Source organism: Hyperolius riggenbachi, chromosome 10, assembly GCF_040937935.1.
Source record: "Hyperolius riggenbachi isolate aHypRig1 chromosome 10, aHypRig1.pri, whole genome shotgun sequence".
In the NCBI taxonomy this organism is placed as follows: domain Eukaryota; kingdom Metazoa; phylum Chordata; class Amphibia; order Anura; family Hyperoliidae; genus Hyperolius; species Hyperolius riggenbachi.
The window spans coordinates 83,977,080-84,003,564 of record NC_090655.1 but is presented as its reverse complement, the minus strand read 5'-3'; the positions used below and the strand labels follow the sequence as shown (position 1 = coordinate 84,003,564).

General features: G+C 43.7%; 1 protein-coding gene across 2 annotated transcripts in view; it reads left to right on the top strand.

Annotated features, from left to right (window-relative positions):
• Nucleotides 1-26,485, top strand: part of ARID5B (AT-rich interaction domain 5B) — a 445,568-nt gene that overhangs the window by 408,340 nt on the left and 10,743 nt on the right. For both annotated transcript variants that reach the window (XM_068255131.1, XM_068255132.1), the window contains one exon: nt 8,731-8,926. In XM_068255131.1, coding sequence (XP_068111232.1) covers nt 8,731-8,926 — 196 coding nt within the window. The remainder of the gene's footprint in view (nt 1-8,730; nt 8,927-26,485) is intronic.

Here is a 26,485-nt window from a genome sequence, read left to right as displayed (position 1 = left end):
TGAAATGCACTGGGCGTAGTTTATTAGAGCGTGGCTTTGCATGGTGGGGAAGTAGCTGAGGACACCCCAGTGGGAAAGATCGAAAAGGTGAGTGGGTTGCAGGCGCTTTTGGAGCCCTGGCCTGATGACAACATATTCTTATATGCTGTGAAATTTACCAATGCTACGGAGGTTGTGGGGGTCCCAGCAGGCAACTATGCAGTTAAGTTCCCAGTTTGCTTCACATTAGCATTTGGGGGGAATTTAATCAAGATAGGTAAAAAGAAATACTGAGCAGCCTGTCCCACTTTTGCTCCAAACAGTCAGTCAGAATCCTTGTTTCTTTAAGCGTGCTTGTGAGCCGCTCGCTATGCGCTGGCCAGAAGTGAAGAGGGGAGGACATACTGCGCACACAGGGCACAGTATGTCCGGGTCAAGAAAGTTGCCGGACACCTGGATGTATATTAGACTAACGGCGGCAGATGGAGGGGGCAGGAGGAGCAGATGGTATGTACTTTTAACCCCCACACACTGCAGCTATCATTTTTATTTGGTTGTGGTATCCTTTAACCACCTTAGCGTTACGGATGAGCTCAGCTCGTCCATTACCGCCGCGGTGGATATCTCAGCCCCTGGTGGGTCTTTTTTTACAATTTTTTTAAACACGCAGCTAGCACTTTGCTAGCTGCGTGTTTAATTCAATTGCCGCTGATCCGCCGCTACGCACTTAGAAAGAGGCCCCCCCCCCCAAAGACGCGCAGCACTGCGCTATGGGGTGGATCGGGACTCCCCCTGATGTGATGACATCATTCTGATTGTCACCACGGCGAGGAGGGAAGCCCTAATGGGAAATCCCATTCAGAGTGGGATTTCCTGTTGGGTATGATCGCCGGCGGCGATCGGAGGGGTGGGCGGGATGCCGCAGGGATGGGGGAATCATGTAGCTAGTGCTAGACTAGCTACAGGATAAAAAAAAATGGCAAAAAAAAAAACCACCCGCGGCCGAGCGCCGCAAAAAATAAAAATGCCAGGGTGGTTAAAGACATGAAACCTGATGGTAACTCAGGGCAACACCTCCACATCTGCCTCAGTTTTCCTTGCACCTGTGTGACAAATGTCTTTTGTTGTCTGAGTGTGATGTCATTACTAGGAATGGTCAATGAGATGCAAATAATTCCAAACTGATGCAGGATTATGCACATTTCTGTTGCTTGAAAATAGACCAATCGAATCCTGTTGAGAAAGAATTCAATTGGTCCATTTTCAACCAGCATAAATTTGCATAATCCTGTATCAACTCCGAAGGGCATTTATAGCCTAAACAAAGCACCTGAGGTGGGATGCCCATGCCTTTGAAATGAAAAAACACTAAGAATGTACCATATATATTAGTGACTTCACAATGATGGAGGCGATGTTATTTAGAATAATTTTACGGTTAGCTAGGTTTTCTTTAGCTGAGTTTTGTAATGTTTAGTTTTTAACATTGCCTAATCAAGAATACAGTAGGTCCATCAAAAGTTACTTTGTTCTTTGTTTTTTCTCTTTGTTAAAATAATACAAAAAAATGCTTAAAATAACAAAACTATTGTGAAGGTTTCTGTTTGGGTTATCATTGAGAAAATAAATATCTGTACCGGTAGAAAAAAAAAGAATATTTCTCAGAGGCAAAAAGTTTATAAAATTCAAAATATGAATGGACATATATGAATGTTGACACTTTAACTTAACCCCTTGTTTACCATAACCATTTTTACAGTTCTGTGATGCATTTGGTTGACTTTAAATATCTTTAATTTCCCTTAAAGAGAACCCGAGGTGGGTTTGAAGAATATTATCTGCATACAGAGGCTGGATCTGCCTATACAGTTCAGCCTCTGTTGCTATCCCAAACCCCCCTAAGGTCCCCCTGCACTCTGCAATCCCTCATAAATCACAGCCACGCTGCTGACAAACAGCTTGTCAGAGCTGGCTGTGTTTATCTCTATAGTGTCAGTCTGCTGCTCTCCCCGCCTCCTGCAGAACTCCAGTCCCACTCCCTGCCTGCATCCCTTCCCTCCCTGCTGATTGGAGGGAAGGGACGGGGGCAGGGACCGGGGCTATGCAGGAGGCGGGGGAGCAGCTGAGACTGACACTACGGATGTAAACACAGCCTCACAGCACGGTTGTGATTTATGAGGGATTGCAGAGTGCAGGGGGACCTTTAGTGGGGTTTTGGATAGCAACAGAGGCTGGGCTGTATAGGCAGATCCAGCCTCTGTATGCAGATAACATTCTTTAAACACACTTCGGGTTCTCTTTAAGAAATTATGCTATTTTTAAATACGGTTTGGTATTATTGTAGCTGAAATTATTTTCATAGTCAGAAAAAGTTGTGTAAACTTTCATTTAAAAATACACGAATGTGTTTATAGCATGATTTATTCATAAAAGCCTTCAAAAACCCTATTCTTTGTGTGTATTCTAAACAAAGATGCTAAATACGTGCAGAATATGTATTCGTTTTGTACATAGCAATGACTGGGAACCAAGGGGGTTAAAAAAAATCTCTGTAGCAATCTGTCTATCTCTCTATAAAGAACTCCCACTGACAGCAAGGAAGAACAGAACACAGCACTTACTACTTATGTCCTGACAGAGTTATCACTGTGATTAATTATCAGTGATCACTGGGTCAGGAGCCAATTAACAAAGCTCCTGACCTGAGGCCAGTTGTCCAATGGCAGCTTAATCTCTGGTGCTGGGTAAACATGATAGTGGGCACTCCCCAGGCAGAACACAAATATTAAAAACCTATGTTGGGTCAAGATTAGAGGTTATCTGCAGTGTAGAGTGGGCATATAGAGTTTAATGTGAGCACATTGGTTATAAATAAAGGGGGGGGAGCAGTCAAATAGGTTTTCCCTGAGCAAAGATCCAGTTATACCACCCAATAGTTTAGTCATAAGAGGTTTCTGTAGCTAAAAATACTGTATTGGATTTTTGATCACATAACTAATAAAGTTGCATAGACTTTGAGGCTCTGTGGGAGGAGCTGATCATGCTTACATTGCATCATCTTGCTGTGCAGACTGCAAGCATTAGGCACAGACTGAATCTTTCAGAGGAGATTGCAGCTCATTGCAATGGCAGCCTGATGCAAGAGGTGGAAAACATTTGTGCTTTGGGCGGGGCTTTATTGAATCATAAATAATGACTGAAGTGAGAGGGACATGGAGGCTGCCATACTTACTTTCTTTTAAACAGTACCAGTTGCCTGGCAGTACTGCTGATCTTTCATGCATCAGTGGTTTCCTATGCTGGGTATACACGGCTAGATTCTTCTCATCAATCGAGCAGCTGATGGCTCGATTGATAATATCCAACCTGTCCGATCACCGCGGCGGATCGATTCTGCGCTTAATCCCCGTGGGCGGACAATGGAAGTAACGAGTGGCTGATAAAAAAGTGCCCGCGGGAATCGATCCACTCGATCTGCGCGTACGAGCAGGGACACGCCGGCATCGAGCCAGCGGCTCGATTCCAGCGCATAAATGCACCGTGTATGCCCAGCATAAGTCACACAAGTGAAAGAAGCATGCAGATAATCTTAGGATGTTCAGAGAATCAGTAACATCTGATCTGCATGTTTGGTAATGGTAGGTAGTTGTAGCAGTCTACCTCTCTGAACAGTGGTGCCTGGCAAAACCTCCACAGCATGTGTTTGGATGTGCCTATTGCCTAATAAAAGTTCCTTGGATTTTATTTCCCCATGGTGTGTTGCTGGCTTCTTTGCTGAGCTTAGGCAGAGGATCAGTAGGGCAGCCAAGAAACTTGCATGGTTTAAAAATTAAGATAACCAATATGGCACCCTCCCACTTCAATTGTAATCACAAGGAGAGCCAAATGCTCACACTAGGGACCTTGCCTCAATCCCTCACCTCTGTTTGAAGCTTTAACCTCTGAACTGAGAGAGATATGGAGGATGACATCTTCATTTTCTCTTAAAGAGAACCCGAGGTGTGTTTAAAGAATGTTATCTGCATACAGAGGCTGGATCTGCCTATACAGCCCAGCCTCTGTTGCTATCCCAAACCCTACTAAGGTCCCCCTGCACTCTGCAATCCCTCATAAATCACAGCCCTGTTGTGAGGCTGTGTTTACATCTGTAGTGTCAGTCTCAGCTGCTCCCCTGCCTCCTGCATAGCTCCGGTCCCTGCCCCCGTCCCTTCCCTCCAATCAGCAGGGAGGGAAGGGAGGCAGGCGGGGACTGGAGTTCTGCAGGAGGCGGGGAGAGCAGCAGACTGACACTATAGAGATAAACACAGCCAGCTATGACAAGCTGTTTGTCAGCAGCGTGGCTGTGATTTATGAGGGATTGCAGAGTGCAGGGGGACCTTAGGGGGGTTTGGGATAGCAACAGAGGCTGGGCTGTATAGGCAGATCCAGCCTCTGTATGCAGATAATATTCTTCAAACCCACTTCGGGTTCTCTTTAAACAATACAGATTGCTTGGCTGTCCTGCTGAGCCTCTATCTTTAATACTTTTAGCCATAGACCCTGAACAAGCACGCATATCAGATGTTTCTGACTTAAGTCTGACAGGATTAGCTGCATGCTTCTTTCAAGTGTGTGAGTCAAATACTACTATGGCAGTGTTCAGATACCCTTTAACCGATTAGCAGCTTTAATAGAGTTATCTCATTTGAGATAAGTGCACTGCTTTTGACCTCAGTCGGCAAGACTCATTGTGCTGTAAATTATTGGGATGCTTTGATCTCTCTCTAGCAGAAAATATAGAAACTGAAAGCAGAAGTCTTCTGTTATTGTCTCACACTGCCCCCCTAGTGGTCATAAATACATTACAGCAGCACTAATAAGAAGATGTAAACAATAAAAAAAAAGTGTCTGCAGCATTTGCAAGCCTCTAAATTGGCTGTTAAATGGTTAATGAATCTTGCAGCCTTTGTGCCAATTCCATCCCCTACAGCTGCTCTACCAGGTATTGCTGGGACCAAATAGTCTCATAGCCTGGGACCTGTCCATCTCTGAATAAATACTCTTCACAAAAATGGCCTTATGTAAGCAGAGATTTTCTTTCACTAAATTAATTTGTCTTTAAAACAACAAAGTGTTCTCTATAGCAGCACTGCTATTTTGAAGTCGCTGAGTTGTGCATTAATCTCACTGTGAGCCATTAATCATACCAAATGCATTTGGGAGGCAGAAAAAGGAGAGATTATCGCTGAACTTGAAACAGAGATTGTAATATAATCCAATCTCTCCTAATTATTACATAGTTATGCTCTCCTTTAACTTGCAGAACTCAGGAGGAACCTCAAAACAGATTACTAAAAAAAAAGTAAATTGTTTGATGTATCATTTCTGTGTCAGAGATTTGATATGCTTCAAGAAAAATCTAATTGTATTAAAAGTCAGAATGTTGTAAATCCTCTTGCGATGTTTTGTAGCATTCTGCATTGCTCATGTTTTGGCTGAGGATGTGAGGAACATACCCCTTGCCAGATGTGATCTGCTTTGCTTTATGGATTGCAGTCAGTAGTACTGATTGCAAATATTACAGGCCAGTTTCATAACACGCCGTACCTCATAAGTCTTAGCGTCTATGATAAGTATAATCTGAAATGCCCTTACAAGCGTATTAGGTACTCATGTTAGTGTAACTGTGAAGGCAGTTTTCATATGCATCTAATAGATTTTTTTTTTTTAATGTTTATGCATTAAGTAGTTTTGAAAGAAAAGGGTTTTTTTTTGGGGGGGGGGGGGGTAGGTAGGGTTGGAGATACGAATCAAGATCAGGTTAAAGCGGTTTAACACCCAGCATTACAACTTTGCTTTAAAAGATTGCTTACAGCTTAGAAATTATGCCAGATTTTTTTTTTAAGCAGAAATTCACTGAATGGGTTAAACATGACATTTTAGTGTTGGATTTAACTAGGAATCCGCATCCATTCTTATCTTTAGTTACAAATGTATCTTTGTTTGGAATGCAATTAGACCTCTGAAAAGCCTGCCGGGGAAGCCCTCTGTGCTCTCTCAGAGAGGTGTTTGTTTATTTATATTGTAAATAGATACATTTGTATCTAAACCTTAGCATGGAGGAGGATTTCTAGCTAAATGCAACACTAAAATGTCATGTTTAATCCATTGTGAATTTCTGCTAAAAAAAAAATCTGGCATAATCGTTTCTAAGCTGTAAGCAATCTTTTAAAGCAAAGTTGAAATGCTGGGTGTTTAACCACTTTAATTGGGTATAATCAAAGATAAATGTGGTATATGCGCTCCTCCAACAAGCTAAAATACACAAATAAGAACCTAGCCACTGACACGTGGATCGCCGTACACCTGGGTGGGTATGACCACCCTAAATTCAAATGAAAAGACAATGAGTGCGGCGCTCTACACCTGTCAGTTTAAAATATCAGCACACATCTACTAGCTAGAACACAAGTCCCAGTTTGCACAAATGTCCATATATCACTGCTCTGTGACAATAGCTGGATTTTCCAAAGTTCTCTTTTCCGCTTCAACAATGATATGCAGTTAGTACATTGATAGGTATCACTTTCACCAGATCCAGAGGCTGATTAGTTATAGCAAACTCGTGTTAAAGTGGATGTGGCCCCACGTCCCCGAGCTCTTCCTCCTAGTTGCACTCAGATGAAAAAACCATATATAGCGTAATACAGTTGGGGCCAAACATTACAAGTCCTCCACCAAAAGTGACAGCACCAGCCCGTGCTATGAATATAGAAACCACCGTCACTCTGTGCTTCCACAACCAGTAAAACTCAAAGCTTACCAGAGGTAATGGCTGACCATGACAGTTCAGCTAAAGCCTTTCATCAGACCTCTTAATTCTTAATCCGCAGCCTTCTCCCTTAATGAGGCTCAGAGGAGAGGTAACATAGCGTAACTCCGTTTATTTTAAAACATTAAAACACTCACATTTAGTATTAAGAACATGCGCATATAAATAAAAAGCTCCAGGACGTCCTCACCACAGCCACACGTCTCCGCTCTCGCCACGAGGCCATGCCTTGGGTGCCACAAACAACAGGTGTCTAATAGGCACCCAAGCATTGGTTTTGGGTACCCAAGGCAGCTACTACAATGTAATTTAATGGTTGTAGACTGTTAGTTACAATTGTCTATTGGGCAGTTGGGTTTCAAGAGTTTTAAGCACTTACTAGAAGGTGTGTGTGTAGTTTAGGGACTTAGCAGGGGGTTAGGGAGTAGGTAAGGTTAGGTTTAGACATTTGGTGGGGGTTAGGGAAAGCATTAGGTAAGGGAGTTTAGGCATTTGTTTGGGGGGAGGAGGGTAGACATTTATAGTGGAGGGTTTAAATGAGAATGGGTGCCAGGTACTGTATAGTAAAATATTGGTCATTTAACCATTTCAGCCGCCCAGACGTGATCCTCACGTCCAGGCGGCTGCTCTGCTGCGGTGCCGCGCTTCAGCGCCCCCCCCCCCCATGCTGTCCCCCGGTAGCCCTGGAATCAGTGAACGGGAACATGTGTCCCGATCACCGATCCAAGTCCCCAGCAGAAAAACCGAAGTGCTCTTACTAGAGGCTTCAGTCTTTCTGCAAATAAAATTTTCCGTGTCCTCCTTGAGCTTCCGATAATCGAGAAGCACAAGGAGAAAAAAAAATTCAAGGTGGCCATCTTGTGGCCAAATAGTAAAACTACATCTACATATTTTTTACATTACAATTTACACGTATAATAACATTAAAAATTAACTGTTTATTTCCCACACCAAACTATTACCCAAATAAAATAAATTATAAGCTTGTAAATAGTGATGGACGCAAAACGGGAAAAATGCACCTTTATTTCCAAATAAAATATTGGCGCCATACATTGATAGGGACAAAATTTAAATGGTGTCATAACCGAGACAAACTGGCAAATAAAATACATAGCTTTTAATTATGGTAGCATGGATTATTTTAAGGCTGTAATGGGAAAAAATCATTATTTCTCAGTTTTTGTCTATTTTTTTCTTATTAATCCTGTTAAAATGCATTTATAAAAAAAGTTCTTAGCAAAATGTACCACCCAAAGAAGGCCTAATTAGTGGTGGAAAAAACAATATATAAATCAATAAATTGTGTTAAGCAGTGATAAAGTTATTAGCGATTGAATGGGAGGTGAAAATTGCTCTGATGCATAAGGTGAAAAATCCCCGCGGGCTGAAATGGTTAAACAGCACCCGGCATCCAACTCATGTAATGGCGTAGTACATGTTGAATTAATTCTCATCAGCTGCCTACCAGTGTCCCATTCCCTTTCTCAGAGATGCCAGGCTCAAATCCCATGCAGAATGTGATCTGGATGAAGTTTTCATGTTCTCAGTTTTTGTGGGGTATAGATTTCTGGAGACTTGAGATTCCTCCCTTTGTTTCTTCCCACAATTACATTATACTTTGTATAAGATTGGTTTGTAAGCCTATGGATGGTCAGCAAGTGATGTGACTTTTTCTATTTATTCTGAAATGTTCTGGAAAAAAAAATCAGTATTATGTACTCTACTCTGTGTAGACAAGAATTACCATCTTAATAAAACTGCAGGTGACTTTTCTCCAAGTCATAAACAAACAGTTCTAAGTTTGGTATAAATATTTCCATCTGCACTATAGGAAAGTAATTTGGAAAGATTACAGGATGAAAAATACTTTGACGTTTATGTTCAATAATGCTTCAGAAATGGAAATAAGTAACTAATCTTCTTTCCTAACTCTCCAGGTTAATCTTGCCATATGAAAGGTACCTCAAAGGAGAGGAGGACAAGCCATTACCTCCTGTGAAGCCTCGGAAGCCTGACAGCATTTCTCCAGAAGTGGAGGCAAAAACCAAACTCTGCAGCAAAAAAGGTGTTAAAACTGAAGGTCAAAAGCTGAAGAAGGAAAGGGATGTTACAGCTAAAGCAGAGGAAGCTGAGGTAACTTACTATTCCATCTATCCTTGTTTCCTTAAAGGACATCCGAGGTGAAAATTAATTGAGATAAACAATTGTATCTATCCTCCTCCTTCTAAAAAATGACTTTTGAAGGTATCCTACAGTGTTATGTTATATTTAAATCTACTTTTTAAGTTTATACTGTTTCATGGCCTCTTCTCAATAACTCATTCATTTTCGTATGCCAGAGCTAAAATCTCAGAAGCCATTTACTGCCAGACAAGTGATATATGGCTGCATTTCCTTATCAGTACGTTCTAGTCCGACCCGGTCCCGACCTGAACAGAAATTGTCACTTGCATACCTGGTTTTTAACTCTTTCAGGGAGAGGGGAAAAAAAGTAACACAGTATAGTTATTTGTGTGCTTGGCACTGTACATACGCATGTCTAGCTCATCATGTCACATGTCACCTTGGGTATCCTTTAAAGGGATCTAAGCAGCTTTTATCCTGCCGTTTGTCCTGCTTTCTAATAAGGCTAGGTCCACACTGGTCCGTTGCAGATCAGATCCGTTTTACACGGATCCGGTTTTCTAAACTTTTTTCTTACCCTCCCCCGTTTTTCTTAAAAATGATATTTTTGAAGTACACGTTTCCAGTCCATGGAAACTTATGCCCAGCCATAAGGGAAAGACAGCCGCTATGCTGGAGGGGTATAGCAGGCAGGACGGAGGTGGCAGCGGTCATCGGGACGTCCCTCCCCCCCTCACCTGGGTCCCTGTCCCCGCTACGCCTCCAGCTAGTTTTGGAAAAATTGTTTCAATAGCAGGGAGCCGGGAGCTTACTTACTTACTCCTTCGGTTCACGACCCAGTTCTTTTTAATGAATCAATTCGAATGAATCGATTAATTGAAAAGAGCCAAACTTCCCATCACTATGCATCACTGCCTGCAATGCCACCCTCTATACTTCAGAGGGCGGCATTGCATGCAGTGGCTCCTAGTGATGGGAAGTTTGGCTCTTTTCAATGAATTGATTCATTTGAATCGATTCATTAAAATGAACCAGATCTTGTACGGAAGGAGTAGGTAAGCTCCCTGTTATACATTGTCACAAGTTTTGCAAAACTAGCTGGCGGGGTAGCGGGGACGGGGGACCTAGGTGGGGGGGGGGGGACATCCCGCTGACTGCTGCCACCCCATCCTGCCGGCTATCATCCTCTCATGGCAGCCCCCCGGATCAGTTTCTGTGTTAAAATTTGCCTGTGTAGAGGGAAATCCGTTTTCCCATTGCTTGCCACTACCCCTGCGTGTATCAGGGTCCAGATCTGTTGCGTGAAAATTAAGCAGATCCTAGCCTTCCGTTCACATTTTGAAAACTAGTCCCTGCAAACGCAGACGGATCCATTTTTTTTCTTTGGTGAAGACGGCTGCTATTTGTAACATTGCTGTCCGTGGCTCCATTTTTAATCAGGGCTGAAAAAAGGAGCCAAGGAAAAGTTTCCGGACCTAGTGTGAACCAGCTCTAACTGTAGGAACTTCCTTTTTTTTTTGTAGGAGCCTATCCATTAACATTTTTAGCTTGCTGGTGGTCTTGCAGACCTTTGTCAGACAGTGCTCAATATACAGCAAATAATTTAATAATCTGGAAAGCTGTTCTAGCTAGCAGTTGCCCTGCTGAAAAGCTACAGGTTATGCAACTGGTCACCAGATCATTTGTTGAACTCCACAAACTGACCAAAAGGCTTTGCCTGACTAGGGCCACAATGGGGCAATTAAAGTTTGGAACCAAGACTTATTTCATTAGCTTTCAATCTTTTTCAAAACAAGTGCTTGTACCTGGAAAAGTACAAGGCAGTTAAAGGGATACTGTAGGGGGGGTCGGGGGAAAATGAGCTGAACTTACCCGGGGCTTCTAATGGTCCCCCGCAGACATCCTGTGCCCGCGCAGCCACTCACCAATGCTCTGGCCCCGCCTCCGGTTCACTTCTGGAATTTCAGACTTTAAAGTCTGAAAACCACTGCACCTGCGTTGCCGTGTCCTCGATCCCGCTGATGTCACCAGGAGCGTACTGCGCAGGCCCAGTATGGTCTGTGTCTGCTCAGTACGCTCCTGGTGACATCAGCGGGATTGAGGACACGGCAACGCAGGCGCAATGGTTTTCAGACTTTAAAGTCTGAAATTCCAGAAGTGAACTGGAGGCGGGGCCGGAGCATTGGTGAGTGGCTGCGCAGGCACAGGATGTCTGCGGGGGACCATTAGAAGCCCTGGGTGAGTTCAACTCATTTTCCCCCGACCCCCCCCCCCCCCCTACAGTATCCCTTTAATGCTATATTCCTAGTGGGCTTTGCATCCCCTGTAAAAGCAGGAATGCAGCGGAACAAGAAAGTTGCACTACATATTATGCATGCATTGCGCCGCGCACAGTAAAGCATACAGTCAACTGTTTTCGGTAACGCACTGCTTGCAATACATCTGAATTCTATATGCCATTAGATTGTATGGATGTATTTTATCAGTAAGTGGATACATCTGAAGAATAACATTTATGTTAAAAGAGGAGTGCAGGCATAGTCCTTTTTCGTAGGTGGTGGTATAAGATCTAAGTCCCTTTATGTAATAAGTAGGCCCTTTTATAGGTGGGAGTGATCTAAAGCGAAATAGGCAATTTGGGGCCTATTATCGGCAGGAATTTGGCTAACCAGGTCAATTTGGCGCATGTCGTGGCCGCGTAGCACCTAATATGTGTGCTGCTAAAGCAGCAATGCTATAGTCTGCTGGACCGCAAGTGACGTATTTCCCCCCCCCCCCATCCCCAAGTTGCTACAACTGTAGTGTGGGATAGTGTTTAACTCTCTCACCTGACCAGTGGCAATTCAATATGTAGGTGAAATCTGGGTCTCCCCTAGTCACCCATACAAATCATTATCGGGTGCCCACATTTCACACTGTAAACTATTTGTATGGATGCCTATGGGTTACCCTTTAATCATATTGTGTGTGTTTTAAGGTCAGGTGCTGGAGGTTGTTTTTTAGGGCATGGTTAAGGGTGTGTGTGTGTGTGTGTGTGTGTGTGTGTGTGTGTGTGTGTGTGTGTGTGTGTGTGTGTGTGTGTGTGTGTGTGTGTGTGTGTGTGTGTGTGTGTGTGTGTGTGTGTGTGTGTGTGTGTGTGTGTGTGTGTGTGTGTGTGTGTGTGTGTTTTTCAGGTTGAGTGGGGGTATCTTAATTTTAGGAGTGGGGATGGATAGTTCTGTGTAAGAATAGGGCTAGGTTCAGCTGTAGCAAAATATTAGTATTATGTACCAATATTTTACATCGTAATTTACTCAAAAAAAAAAAAGCTACCTGATCTGTGGGGCTGAGAGGGCCAGGTTGCCGCAAAAACCACCACTTCTGTAGGCCGCACTGGCCCACTTTAATTTTCGTGACCTATAGGTCACGACGCTGGGATGAGAGATTCATTCTCTCATCCAGTGTGCAGGGAGCGGCAGGGGCATGGCCAGAGAGAGCTACCCAATGGCAGTCCTGGAAATCCTGTAAGAACGCCCCTGGCGGGTGTTTTGAACAGGGAATTGCTGCTATAGTGTGGCAATAGGGGATGGGGGCGGGCAGAGTCACGTTATGAGACAGAGAACATGCCTCTGTGTCCTATCTGTCCACCTCGGGTTCTCTTTAACCACTTCCCGACCGCCTAACGCACAGAGGTGGCCGGGAAGTGGAGCCCTTAAGGACCGGCTCACCCACAGAGGCGGCGGTCCATTTAAGGGCATGGGCGGAGCGATCGCGTCATCCGTGACGCGATCCTCCGCCGGCGCCTGTCACCGCTCGCCGCAACATCCCGCCGGCTATACGGAAGCGCCGGCGGGATGTTAACCCCGCGATCGCCGCATACAAAGTGTATAATACACTTTGTAATGTTTACAAAGTGTATTATACAGGCTGCCTCCTGCCCTGGTGGTCCCAGTGTCCGAGGGACCACCAGGGCAGGCTGCAGCCACCCTAGTCTGCACCCAAGCACACTGATTTCTCCCCCCCCTGCCCCAGATCGCCCACAGCACCCATCAGACCCCCCCCCTGCCCACCCCCCAGACCCCTGTTTGCACCCAATCACCCCCCTAATCACCCATCAATCACTCCCTGTCACTATCTGTCAACGCTATTTTTTTTTATCCCCCCCCCCTGCTCCCTGCCCCCTCCTGATCACCCCCCACCCCTCAGATTCTCCCCAGACCCCCCCCCCCCCCCAGACCACCCCCCCCTGTTTACTGTATGCATCTATCCCCCTGATCACCTGTCAATCACCTGTCAATCACCTGTCAATCACCCGTCAATCACCCATCAATCACCCGTCAATCACCCCCTGTCACTGCCACCCATCAATCAGCCCCTAACCTGCCCCTTGCGGGCAATCTGATCACCCCCCCACACCAATAGATCGCCCACAGATCCGACATCAGATCACCTCCCAAATCCATTGTTTACATCTATTCTCTCCTCTAAACACCCACTAATTACCCATCAATCACCCCCTATCACCACTTGTCACTTTTACCTATCAGATCAGACCCTAATCTGCCCCTTGCGGGCACCCAATCACCCGCCCACACGCTCAGATTGCCCTCTGACCCCCCCTTATCAATTCACCAGTACATTAATTACATCTGTTCTTCCCTGTAATAACCCACTGATCACCTGTCAATCAGCTGCCAATCACCTATCACCCATCAATCACCCCCTGTCACTGCCACCCAACAATCAGCCCCTAACCTGCCCCTTGCGGGCAATCTGATCACCCACCCACACCAATAGATCGCCCGCAGATCCGACATCAGATCACCACCCAAGCGCAGTGTTTCCATCTATTCTCTACCCTAAACACCCACTAATTACCCATCAATCACCCATCAATCACTCCCTATCACCACCTGTCACTGTTACCTATCAGATCAGACCCTAATCTGCCCCTTGCGGGCACCCAATCGCCCGCCTACACGCTCAGATTGCCCTCAGACCCCCCCTTATCAATTCGCCAGTGCAATATTTACATCTGTTCTCCCCTGTAATAACCCACTGATTACCTGTCAATCACCCATCAATCACCCCCTGTCACTGCCACCCATCAATCACCCCCTGTCACTGCCACCCATCAATCACCCGCTGTCACTGCCACCCATCAATCAGCCCCTAACCTGCCCCTTGCGGGCAAACTGATCACCCACCCACACCAATAGATCGCCCGCAGATCCGACATCAGATCACCACCCAAGCGCAGTGTTTCCATCTATTCTCTACCCTAAACACCCACTAATTACCCATCAATCACCCCCTGTCACTGCTACCTATCAGATTAGACCCCTATCTGCCCCTAGGGCACTCAATCACCCGCCCACACCCTCAGAATGCCCTCAGACCCCAGCCCTGATCACCTCGCCAGTGCATTGCTTGCATCTATTCCCCCCTCTAATCACACCTTGAGACACCCATCAATCACCTCCTGTCACCCCCTAGCACACCTACCCATCAGATCAGGCCCCAATTTGCCCCGTGTGGGCTCCTGATCACTCGGCCAAACCCTCAGATGCAATCCATGCACTGGGGAGGTGATCGGAAGGGGGTCTATTTTCCCCTCTAACCACCCCCTGAGACACCCATCAATCACCTCCTGTCACCCCCCTAGCACTCCTATCCATCAGATCAGGCCCAATACAACCTGTCATCTAAAAGGCCACCCTGCTTATGACCGGTTCCACAAAATTCACCCCCTCATAGACCACCTGTCATCAAAATTTGCAGATGCTTATACCCCTGAACAGTCATTTTGAGACATTTGGTTTCCAGACTACTCACGGTTTTGGGCCTGTAAAATGCCAGGGCGGTATAGGAACCCCACAAGTGACCCCATTTTAGAAAAAAAAGACACCCCAAGGTATTATGTTAGGTGTATGACGAGTTCATAGAAGATTTAATTTTTTGTCAAAAGTTAGCGGAAATTAATTTTTATTGGTTTTTTTTCACAAAGTGTCATTTTTCACTAACTTGTGACAAAAAATAAAATCTTCTATGAACTCGCCATACACCTAACGGAATACCTTGGGGTGTCTTCTTTCTAAAATGGGGTCACTTGTGGGGTTCCTATACTGCCCTGGCATTTTAGGGGCCCTAAACCGCGAGGAGTAGTCTAGAAAACAAATGCTTCAAAATGACCTGTGAATAGGACGTTGGGCCCCTTAGCGCACCTAGGCTGCAAAAAAGTGTCACACATGTGGTACCGCCGTACTCAGGAAAAGTAGTATAATGTGTTTTGGGGTGTATTTTTACACATACCCATGCTGGGTGGGAGAAATTTCTATGTAAATGGACAATTGTGTGTAAAAAAATCAAACAATTGTCATTTACAGAGATATTTCTCCCACTTAGCATGGGTATGTGTAAAAATACACCCCAAAACGCATTATACTACTTCTCCTGAGTACAGCGGTACCACATGTGTGGAACTTTTTTACACCCTAAGTACGCTAAGGGGCCCAAAGTCCAATGAGTACCTTTAGGATTTCACAGGTCATTTTGCGACATTTGGTTTCAAGACTACTCCTCACGGTTTAGGGCCCCTAAAATGCCAGGGCAGTATAGGAACCCCACAAATGACCCCATTCTAGAAAGAAGACACCCAAAGGTATTCCGTACGGAGTATGGTGAGTTCATAGAAGATTTTATTTTTTGTCACAAGTTAGCGGAAAATGACACTTTGTGAAAAAAAACTATTAAAATCAATTTCCGCTAACTTGTGACAAAAAAATAAAATCTTCTATGAACTCACCATACTCCTAACGGAATACCTTGGGGTGTCTTCTTTCTAAAATGGGGTCATTAGTGGGGTTCCTATACTGCCCTGGCATTTTAGGGGCCCTAAACCGTGAGGAGTAGTCTTGAAACAAAAATGACCTGTGAAATCCTAAAGGTACTCATTGGACTTTGGGCCCCTTAGTGCAGTTAGGGTGCAAAAAAGTGCCACACATGTGGTATCGCCGTACTCGGGAGAAGTAGTACAATGTGTTTTGGGGTGTATTTTTACACTTACCCATGCTGGGTGGGAGAAATACCTCTGTAAATGACAATATTTTGATTTTTTTACACACAATTGTCCATTTACAGAGGTATTTCTCCCACCCAGCATGGGTATGTGTAAAAATACACCCCAAAACACATTGTACTACTTCTCCCGAGTATGGCGATACCACATGTGTGGCACTTTTTTGCACCCTAACTGCGCTAAAGGGCCCAAAGTCCAATGAGTACCTTTAGGATTTCACAGGTCATTTTGAGAAATTTCGTTTCAAGACTACTCCTCACGGTTTAGGGCCCCTAAAATGCCAGGGCAGTATAGGAACCCCACAAATGACCCCATTTTAGAAAGAAGACACCCCAAGGTATTCCGTTAGGAGTATGGTGAGTTCATAGAAGATTTTATTTTTTGTCAAAAGTTAGCGGAAATTGATTTTAATTGTGTTTTTTCACAAAGTGTCATTTTCCGCTAACTTGTGACAAAAAATAAAATCTTCTATGAACTCACCATACTACTAACTGAATACCTTGGGGTGTCTTCTTTCTAAAATGGGGTCATTTGTGGGGTTCCTATACTGCCCTGGCATTTTAGGGGCCCTAAACCGTGAGGAGTAGTCTTGAAACGAAATTTCTCAAAATGACCTGTGAAATCCTAAAGGTACTCATTGGACTTTGGGCCCTTTAGCGCAGTTAGGGTGCAAAAAAGTGCCACACATGTGGTATCGCCGTACTCAGGAGAAGTAGCATAATGTGTTTTGTGGTGTATTTTTACACATACCCATGCTGAGTGGGAGAAATATCTCTGTAAATGGACAATTGTGTGTAAAAAAAAATTAACAAATTGTCATTTACAGAGATATTTCTCCCACCCAGCATGGGTATGTGTAAAAATACACCCCAAAACACATTATACTACTTCTCCTGAGTACGGCAATACCACATGTGTGGCACTTTTTTGCAGCCTAACTGCGCTAAGGGGTCCAAAGTCCAATGAGCACCTTTAGGCTTTACAGGGGTGCTTACAATTTAGCACCCCCCAAAATGTCAGGACAGTAAACACACCCCACAAATGATCCCATTTTGGAAAGTAGACCCTTCAAGGTATTCAGAGAGGGGCATGGTGAGTCCGTGGCAGATTTCATTTTTTTTTGTCGCAAGTTAGAAGAAATGGAAACTTTTTTTTTTTTTTTTTTTCCTCACAAAGTGTCATTTTCCGCTTACTTGTGACAAAAAATAATATCTTCTATGAACTCACTATGCCTCTCAGTGAAAACTTTGGGATGTCTTCTTTCCAAAATGGGGTCATTTGGGGGGTATTTATACTATCCTGGAATTCTAGCCCCTCATGAAACATGACAGGGGGTCAGAAAAGTCAGAGATGCTTGAAAATGGGAAAATTCACTTTTGGCACCATAGTTTGTAAACACTATAACTTTTACCCAAACCAATAAATATACACTGAATGGGTTTTTTTTTATCAAAAACATGTTTGTCCACATTTTTCGCGCTGCATGTATACAGAAATTTTACTTTATTTGAAAAATGTCAGCACAGAAAGTTAAAAAAATAATTTTTTTGCCAAAATTCATGTCTTTTTTGATGAATATAATAAAAAGTAAAAATCGCAGGCGCAATCAAATAGCATCAAAAGAAAGCTTTATTAGTGACAAGAAAAGGAGCCAAAATTCATTTAGGTGGTAGGTTGTATGAGCGAGCAATAAACCGTGAAAGCTGCAGTGGTCTGAATGGAAAAAAAGTGGCCGGTCCTTAAGGGGTAGAAAGCCCTAGGTCCTCAAGTGGTTAACGTAGAATATCAGTGATTAGGCTCACAAATTTCCCCAAGCCTCTTTTCCATGTACGCATCCGAAGTACATAACTGATTCCAGGTAAAATGAAAATGCCTTCTAATTAATTGGACTTCTGTGGGCAGCAGCACTTGTTACAGTTTATACCTAACTGGGCCCCAAAAGCACCAGCTGCCTTTCTGGGAAGGTTGGCAACAATGACCTGTAATGTTGTAAAACATAAACTTCTAAACAGTAGAAGACAGCGGGTTTTATATAAGTTTGGTTTATTTTTCTTTAGCATTTGACAGAAAGTGACATTGTGTTCTGTTTTGTTAGAAATGTAATGCACATTTATGAATAGTAGGCTAGCAAAGTACTGGCTGTACCCACAGCACGGAGATGAAATGTTTCAGAACAAAATATATTCTAGTTTACAGGCCTTGCTTTAGTTTAAGGCATTGTGTGTAATTTTATCCATATATACAAGACCCACCAGGCGATCTGGCGTTGGATTGTGCATGTTCAAAAAGTAATTGATCCACTTTGTTCTAAAGAAGGCTTCATAGTTATTATGAAGTTTCTTCAGTTCAAACGTGGAAAAGGAAGAACTACCGAGACACTTGAATGGAAAGATAAAACAGTTGCCAAGGCAACAGTCTACCTGTTAGACATTATCAGAGATGGTCAATCAGATCCTAGTTATTCCAGCTTACATGCAAATGTAATGCAAACTGTAAGCAGCTTGGGCAAATCAAAAAAACAGGAAGTGTGTTACATTTACCCAATCCCAGTTGGAGTACAGTTTTCATTACGTTTGCATGTGAATTGGAATTATTAGCATTTCATTTACCATTAAAGATGTTGCGAACGGTTCCCGAACCGTTCGCCGGCGAACATCTCTGAATCAGTGGGCCTTGTACTACTTCCGGGTCGCTGGCCCGGCATTGCGCGTCCTAGAACGCGCTCCTGTTGCCAGGCACTTTCTGCGCATGTGCGTGACGTCATGCTCATGCGCAGAGAGTGCCCGGCAACAGGAGTGCGATATAGGATGTGCACCGCCGGGCCAGCGCAGGCGTACTACTCCGGGTCATAGCGACCCGGAAGTAGTACAAGGCCCAGAGAGATGCGAACGGTTCGGGCCATTTCTATTTATGGAGCATTTTCTCACCTTAAAGTGTACTCAAGGCAATATGTGACATGAGATAAACGTATATACAGTATAAAACATATTACTAACTAGGCTGTTTTACTACTGAAACAGTTAATTTCCAGGGATGGAAGTGACCGCTTCTGTCTTGTCAGGAGCTTGCTGGGAATATAGTAAACATCACTGATGAGCTAATTACAGCCATAAAAAGTTTTCCTGGCAGAGTACTATGGCCTCAATTCACTAAGCTTATCTCCTGTCTTTAACCACTTTACCCCCCCCCCCCCCTTTCCTTAAGGACCAGCGTTGATTTCGCTGATCTGTGCTGGGTGGGCTCTACAGCCCCCAGCACAGATCAAACACCAGGCAGAGCGACCAGATCTCCCCCTTTTTTCCCCACTAGGGGGATGATGTGCTGGGGGGGGGGGGGGTCTGATCGCTCCTGCCTACGTCTGGCGGGGGGGGGGGGCACCTCAAAGCCCCCTCCACTGCAGGATTCCCCCTCTCCCTCTCCTCCCTTCCTTCCCCGGAGATCGGAGGCTGCACAGGAACGAATCTGTCCTGTGCAGCCTCTAACAGGCTCCTGCCTGTCATGTATCAGCGATCCCCGGCCACTGATTGGCCGGGGATCGCTGATCTAGTACAACGCTGCTACTGTTAGCAGCGTTGTACAAATGTAAACAAAGCAGATTATTTCCACTTGTGTTTACATTTAGCCTGCGAGCCGCGATCGGCAGCCCGCAGGCTATTCACGGAGCCCCCCGCCGTGAATTGACAGGAAGCAGCGGCTGTTTCCTGATTAATTAGCCGGCGACGCAGATCTGTGTCGCTGGTCCTGCAGCTGCCACTTTGCTGACGCGCGTTATGAGTGTGCGGTCGACAAGTGGTTAATAATGTTTCTAGAGTTGTTACCATGGTGATAAGGCATGTAGTATTCAGGAAACATTTTACCTCAGGCAAACCTAAAGTTACCTCTTCTGTCTGTAAGTTAACTCTTCAATCCTTAAAATAACTCCAGAGTTAAAGACAGGCTGTTAATTAACTGCGTGTGAAAATAACTACAGAGGAGGTAACTTAAGGAATGAAGAGATAAGATAACTCTTACTGTGTGGTGGTACGTTTTCTCTTGCCTTATTATCTCCAGCATGATCTTAGTGAATTGAGGCCAATGTCTGAGGATAGGGAGAGATAGGACAAGGTCAATAGTTTATTAAGTGCCCCAGAGTAAAAATACACAGACTGCTACTGATTAGAGACAGTAAAACATTTAGGCCTCTTTCACAGTGGGATTTTGCGTTTGATGCGACGTTAAAGTCGCACAACGTGCCCCCAACGCAGCGCACGTAGGTTATGAAATTGGACGTTATTTTGCCTTGCATACTGATGGAACGAAAACGGCGCATGCGTTACTTGTAAAAAAAAACATTACTGAGCATGTGCAACACACAACACAGCAAATATATTGCTAAACGCACATCATGCAGCACTTTCTAAATATTGCTACACGTTACACACAACGCAACGTGTGTACTGTGAATGTCGCACAGACTTTGTATTGCTGTGCGTTAGTCTGCGTTATAATTTTTTATAACGTGCGACTTTACCGTCGCACTGTGAAAGAGGCCTTAACCTACTTTATGAATGTTTAAATATAAAATAAAAACCTGGGATACTTAGTCATTTTTAGGAGTAGGAGGATAAATATAATTGTTTATCTCATCCATTTATTTTCACCTCACTTTAACCCAGATGTTTTAAAGACAACGTGTACCTATAGTCGGATAACAAATGTTTAACATTGCTGTGGCATCTAATTCAATATATGCTCTGTACTTTACTGCGGTGCTATAATGTAATACGCACACCTTACCCTCTCCTGGTCGGCTTTCACTGGCTCCATAAAGGGGAACTATGGTAAAACAAAAACAAAAAATTTAAATACGCATCTACACATACATTTGGGATGTACATTTGTCATACAGTAAATGCACTATAAATTCTTTACTTCCTATGCACCTTACACTTACAGGTGGTATTATAGTCCACCTACCATGAACCCTCTTACCAACAGGTTTTAGACTAGCCCATCTCCTTATAGGGAATTCTCAGCATGTCTTCTTTACAAAAGCACTGAACAGGACCTTTCCAGGTAGTGCTTCTAACCATTACAAGAAACCTTGGAGGTTCGTATTGGCGGGCATTCCCAAGTCAGGAACTCCCTACATTTGAACTATATGATGCAGTGACTTTTTTTTTTCTTTACTTTTGGGGGAGAAAAAGTGAGTCTTATAGTCCAGAAAATACAGTAATATCCGGTAAACTTACAAGATATTCTAAAAATGGTAAAAGTAGATCATAAATTTACTGATAATTTACTAGCCAGTAAACCCAGAACAAGTACAAATATTCAGTAAATTAAAGAACCTGGAGGAGAAGGTGAAAGATTTTCAAAACCCACTCGACACACCTTTCACACTGGAGGAAATAAAAGAGAAGATACAATCCATGAAAGGCAAAAAAGCTAGTGGCACAGATGGAATCCTATCAGAAATGATCAGATCTGGCACCCCAGAAATCCATGCAGCAATATGGAAACTATTCAATCTGGCCCTGTACTCTGGTCACTTTCCTGAAGTCTGGAATGAAGGACTCATAACTCCTATTTACAAGAGTGGAGATCGCTATGACCCAGCCAACTACAGAGGCATCTGTGTGAGCAGCACACTGGGAAAACTGTTCAACAGCATCCTGAATAAGAGAATCCTCACCTTTCTCACACAACACAATGTTATCAGTAAGAGCCAAGCAGGTTTTATGCCTAACCATCGCACCACCGACCACATCTACACCCTGCACACCCTTATCAAGCACCATGTACACAGAAGAAGAAAGGGAAAAATATTTGCCTGCTTTGTGGACTTTAAAAAGGCTTTTGACTCAGTGTGGCATCCAGGTTTGTTCCTGAGACTCCTAGAGAGCGGAGTAGGAGGGAAAACATATGATGTCATAAAGAGCTCATACACTGGGAACAAGTGCAGTGTGACAGTAAATGGGAAAAGAACACCTTTTTTCCTACAGGATCGGGGGGTAAGACAGGGTTGCAGCCTGAGTCCAACACTTTTCAACATATACATCAACAAATTAGCCTCAGCCCTAGAGGCTTCACCAGCACCAGGACTCACCCTGCATGACACAACAGTAAAATTCTTACTGTATGCAGATGACCTCTTACTGCTATCACCAACTAAAGAAGGTCTACAAGACAGCCTAGAAATCCTGGAGAAATTTAGCACAACATGGGCACTCCCCGTTAACCTAAAGAAAACCAAAACCATGGTGTTCCAGAGGAAAAACAGGTCAGCCCAGAGCCCATCCTTTATACTCAATGACTGTGAAATCAGCAGAACCGATAAATATACCTACCTTGGTCTGGAAATCAACCAATCAGGAAGCCTTAAGTCAGCCATGGAGGCCCTAAAAGCCAAAGCATGCAGAACATTCTATGCCATCAGGAAAGAACTGTACCACCTCAAACCACCAGTAAAGGTCTGGCTGAAGGTTTTTGACAGTGTCATCACCCCAATCCTACTGTATGGAAGTGAAGTATGGGGCCCCACCACCTACCCAGACCAATCAAAATGGTAATCCAGCCCAACAGAAATATTCCACCTTGAGTTCTGCAAACACCTTTTCCATGTCCATCGGAGCACCTCAAACAATGCCTGCCGAGCTGAGCTGGGGAGATTCCCATTACTGCTTGAGATACAGAAGAGAGTGTTGTCCTTCTGGGCCCACCTACAGAGCAGCAGCCCTGACTCACCCCACTACAAAGCCATGCTGCACAATGAAGACCAAGAAAAGCCGTGTGCACTGAAAGTCGTGGTCAGCTCTATACGCCCTCCAACCCCCGGCCCACAGGTCATAACAAAAGTCCAGATAAAACACACCACAGCTAAGAGCAAAGAAGACTATGTGGAAAAATGGAGGAGTGAAATAAAACAGTCACAAAAGCTAGCCATATACCAGTCTCTACAAAGAGAATATAAAATGGCCCCATACCTGAAAAAGCTGCAAAACTCTCAAGAGAGGAAAATCCTGAGTGTCTACAGATTGAGTGCTCACAACCTCGAAATAGAGTCTGGGAGACACAGACAGACGTACAAACCCAGGGAGGAGAGACTATGCCAACACTGTGAGCAGAAGACCCTTGAGGATGAAAGCCACTTCCTGCTGCACTGCCCCAAATATACTGCAACCAGGGACACTTACTTTAAGAAATTGTCGGAACTATTCCCAGACTTTCTCACACTAGAAGATGAGAGAAAAACATATATCCTACTGAGAGAAGAGGAATCCACAGTGACAATCGCTGCACGCTATGTCACAGCATGCCACAGACTGAGAGGAGCATAACGGAACTGTAAACCTAAAAATGTCCACAGACTGCTTAGCCATTGTCCCCCTACCCCACCCCCTCCCATGTCCCCCTTTTTCCCCTTGCTTTGGCAATACCTGTATGAATCTTGGTCATGCCAATAAAGCTATCTTTGATTTGATTTGAAACCACACCCTTTTTAACTTGCTTTTTAAAAAAAAAAAAATGTCAGTGAGATCAGGGTACATGTGTACACACTGTAGCGTATTAGCCAAAACGATTGTCTATGATCAGCTTGGCCCAAGGCAAATCTAAAGGGAGTTTGTATCTTTACAAGCAATTTCATTCATCTCTGGTGGAATTAGGGGAAAATACTAGTCTAGCAATCGATTCATTCTTTCTTTCCCACTTCTGTGTTATGTTAGACTTCAGTGGAACTATTCAAGTAATGTTTTCTTTTTCCAAAGTTTAAGTTTTGTCATTTTTGGGCAAATGAAAACCTATTCCAAGTGAAGATGATGATCTGTATGTTTGTGAACAGACAGAAATTCCTTTCATGGGCAGAAAGCGTTCGCTCTTCACATAGGATGTTTTTTTAGCATGTGAATAGTGAAGGGGATGTTTAATTTGCCTCAGAACATTGAATACAGATGTAAAAGATAAATCTTTAGGAGTTGCATTCTTCATCTCTAAGTTCACCATGTTCTTAAAACTCGTTTTTTTAAGCAAGCAATTCTTGATTGCTCAAAGGAACAGCTGAGAGTTATTGTTGATGTACAGTAAATTATAGCCTTGAGCAGCTTCTGATAAATATAGACTCAGGTTAAGCAGCACAGCAAACATTTGTTCAAGAAAGGACAATAACACTTAAAACGTTGCATAACAGAGCGGGGCTTAGAGCCTTGCCTAGGCACACATTCACACACAATTCTTCAAAATGCGAAATGTTTTCCCAGGCCTTAGTTTAATGTGCATTTATTTATTTATTTATTTTTGTCACCAAAATAGCTGATATTTGAAAGATGTTCTGCAGTGGATTTTGGCAAATAAAATATATTACTGTCCCAGCTAACCTTCAGGTTATGTTCACATTAGGGCTACTTTACATCAGAAAACCTAATTGTCTTGCTAGCACAATGCAATTATATTAGAATGGTGCGTTTACAGTGGAATCCACCGGTATAACGCAAGGCATGCTGTTGCGGTATCAGACAACATGCGTTAGAGCAGTGTTTCTCAACATTTTATTGGTATGTACCCCTTTTAAAACGCTGTACTCACCAAGTACCCCCTAGCATAGTAAACATCATCGCAAGTACCCCTTGACAAATATATATTTAATCATAGTACATTCATTGGTTCTAAACAATTTCCAAGCATTTACTATTGCTTTTAATTAGCTAAAACACTAATTTGGTGTTTAAATAAGATTTATCATTTTCTAAAACTCTAAATTTGTTATTCTTGGTATCAAGCCCGAGTACCCCCTGGAACCTTCAGAAGTAGTCCCTGGGAAGTGGTAGCCTGCTTATTCTTTCACTTCAGGTTCCCTTTGAGGCCGGTTTTACACCTGGCCAGTGCATTTGTGGTGCAATATCCTGCCCCATTCCATCCCATCGCAACACACAAAATGTCATTCATGTGACCCTGCGGCAGAGGGCGCCGGCAAGGTCATACGCATCGCTCCACCCATCACCCAGTTATTTACTCCCTGCTGAACAGGAAGTATGTCACAGGGATTTCTGGTTTTCCCTGTAGTTCTGTGCCGCCGCCGCCAACATATTTAACATTTCTGTGTAGCCCATTAACATTACTGTAGCCACAGCATTCCGGCGGTAACACGCTGCTGACTTTGCGGCAGTTCGGTGGCCGATTGGGCACTTCCGGTGAAATGCGACGCAGTAAGTGTGCTAGGCCCCCCCATTGCCTTGCCCTTGTATTACTCTGTGGTAAAACAGGGTAAGGCAAGTGTAAAAGGAGCCTAAAACATGTTTGGGCTTCCACTTACCCCCTGTAGAGACCTAACTCTATAGTGGATATCTATCATGCTTCAGGAAGGGGGTTCAACATTATGTAAACTGTATCCATGTTATTGGACTTTTTTTTTTTCTAGTGCAGATACAATAATGACACTATAAAATTAGCTTTACTCCCTTCACCAGATCATGGAAACCAGTGCTGAATCATAACACTTAAACCTGAAAAATGAGCCATGTGACCTAACAGAGGCGACACTCCGAAAAGTGAATCCTAGAACACTTATGTTCTTATAAAGAACATATCATGTATGGTATGCAAGGATACAGAGGCGCCAGTAGGATAAAACAAGATAAAAGGTTTAAAACGGTTTAGGTGGCGGTGGTGGACCGTCCACACACAAACAGACAAAAAATCGCTGTTGATTGTAGAAAAAAAATTCACAATTTATTCACATACTCCTACATAAAAGTGCAACGCGTTTCACGGGCAAACATCCCGCTTCATCAGGCAATAAACGAACGGAGTATCTCACAGCTCTGAGTATATTGATAGCTTGGCACCTTGTCACAGAGGTGCCAAGCTATCAATATACTCAGAGCTGTGAGAAACTCCGTTCGTTTATTGCCTGATGAAGCGGGATGTTTGCCCGTGAAACGCGTTGCACTTTTATGTAGGAGTATGTGAATAAATTGTGAATTTTTTTTCTACAATCAACAGCGATTTTTTGTCTGTTTGTGTGTGGACGGTCCACCACCGCCACCTAAACCGTTTTAAACCTTTTATCTTGTTTTATCCTACTGGCGCCTCTGTATCCTTGCATATTAAGTTGTCCACCCTTGGTGGAAGGGTGATATACCCTCTTTTCCTATCTACAGAGAGCGACATCTTAGTCCTGAGTGGGGTCAGGCTTAATCTCCCCACCTGCGTATACAGTGGTTGCCTTAGAGCAACCCAGGTTTGTAAGTATAATACTTACTTTTAACATTTTTCTCTATTTATACAACATACTACACTATATTGGGCTCTCGGTCTCCCTTTTTTCATATCATGTATGGTAATTAAACTTTTTAGTTTTGGAGAATACACAAATCTATTGCTAGCTTACAACAACAGATGCAATAACTAGAATAGTTCAATGCAAGCATTACTAAACACAATGTATTAATGGCCTGTACAGGATCTTCTCAAAAAATTAGCATATTGTGATAAAGTTCATTATTTTCTGTAATGTACTGATAAACATTAGACTT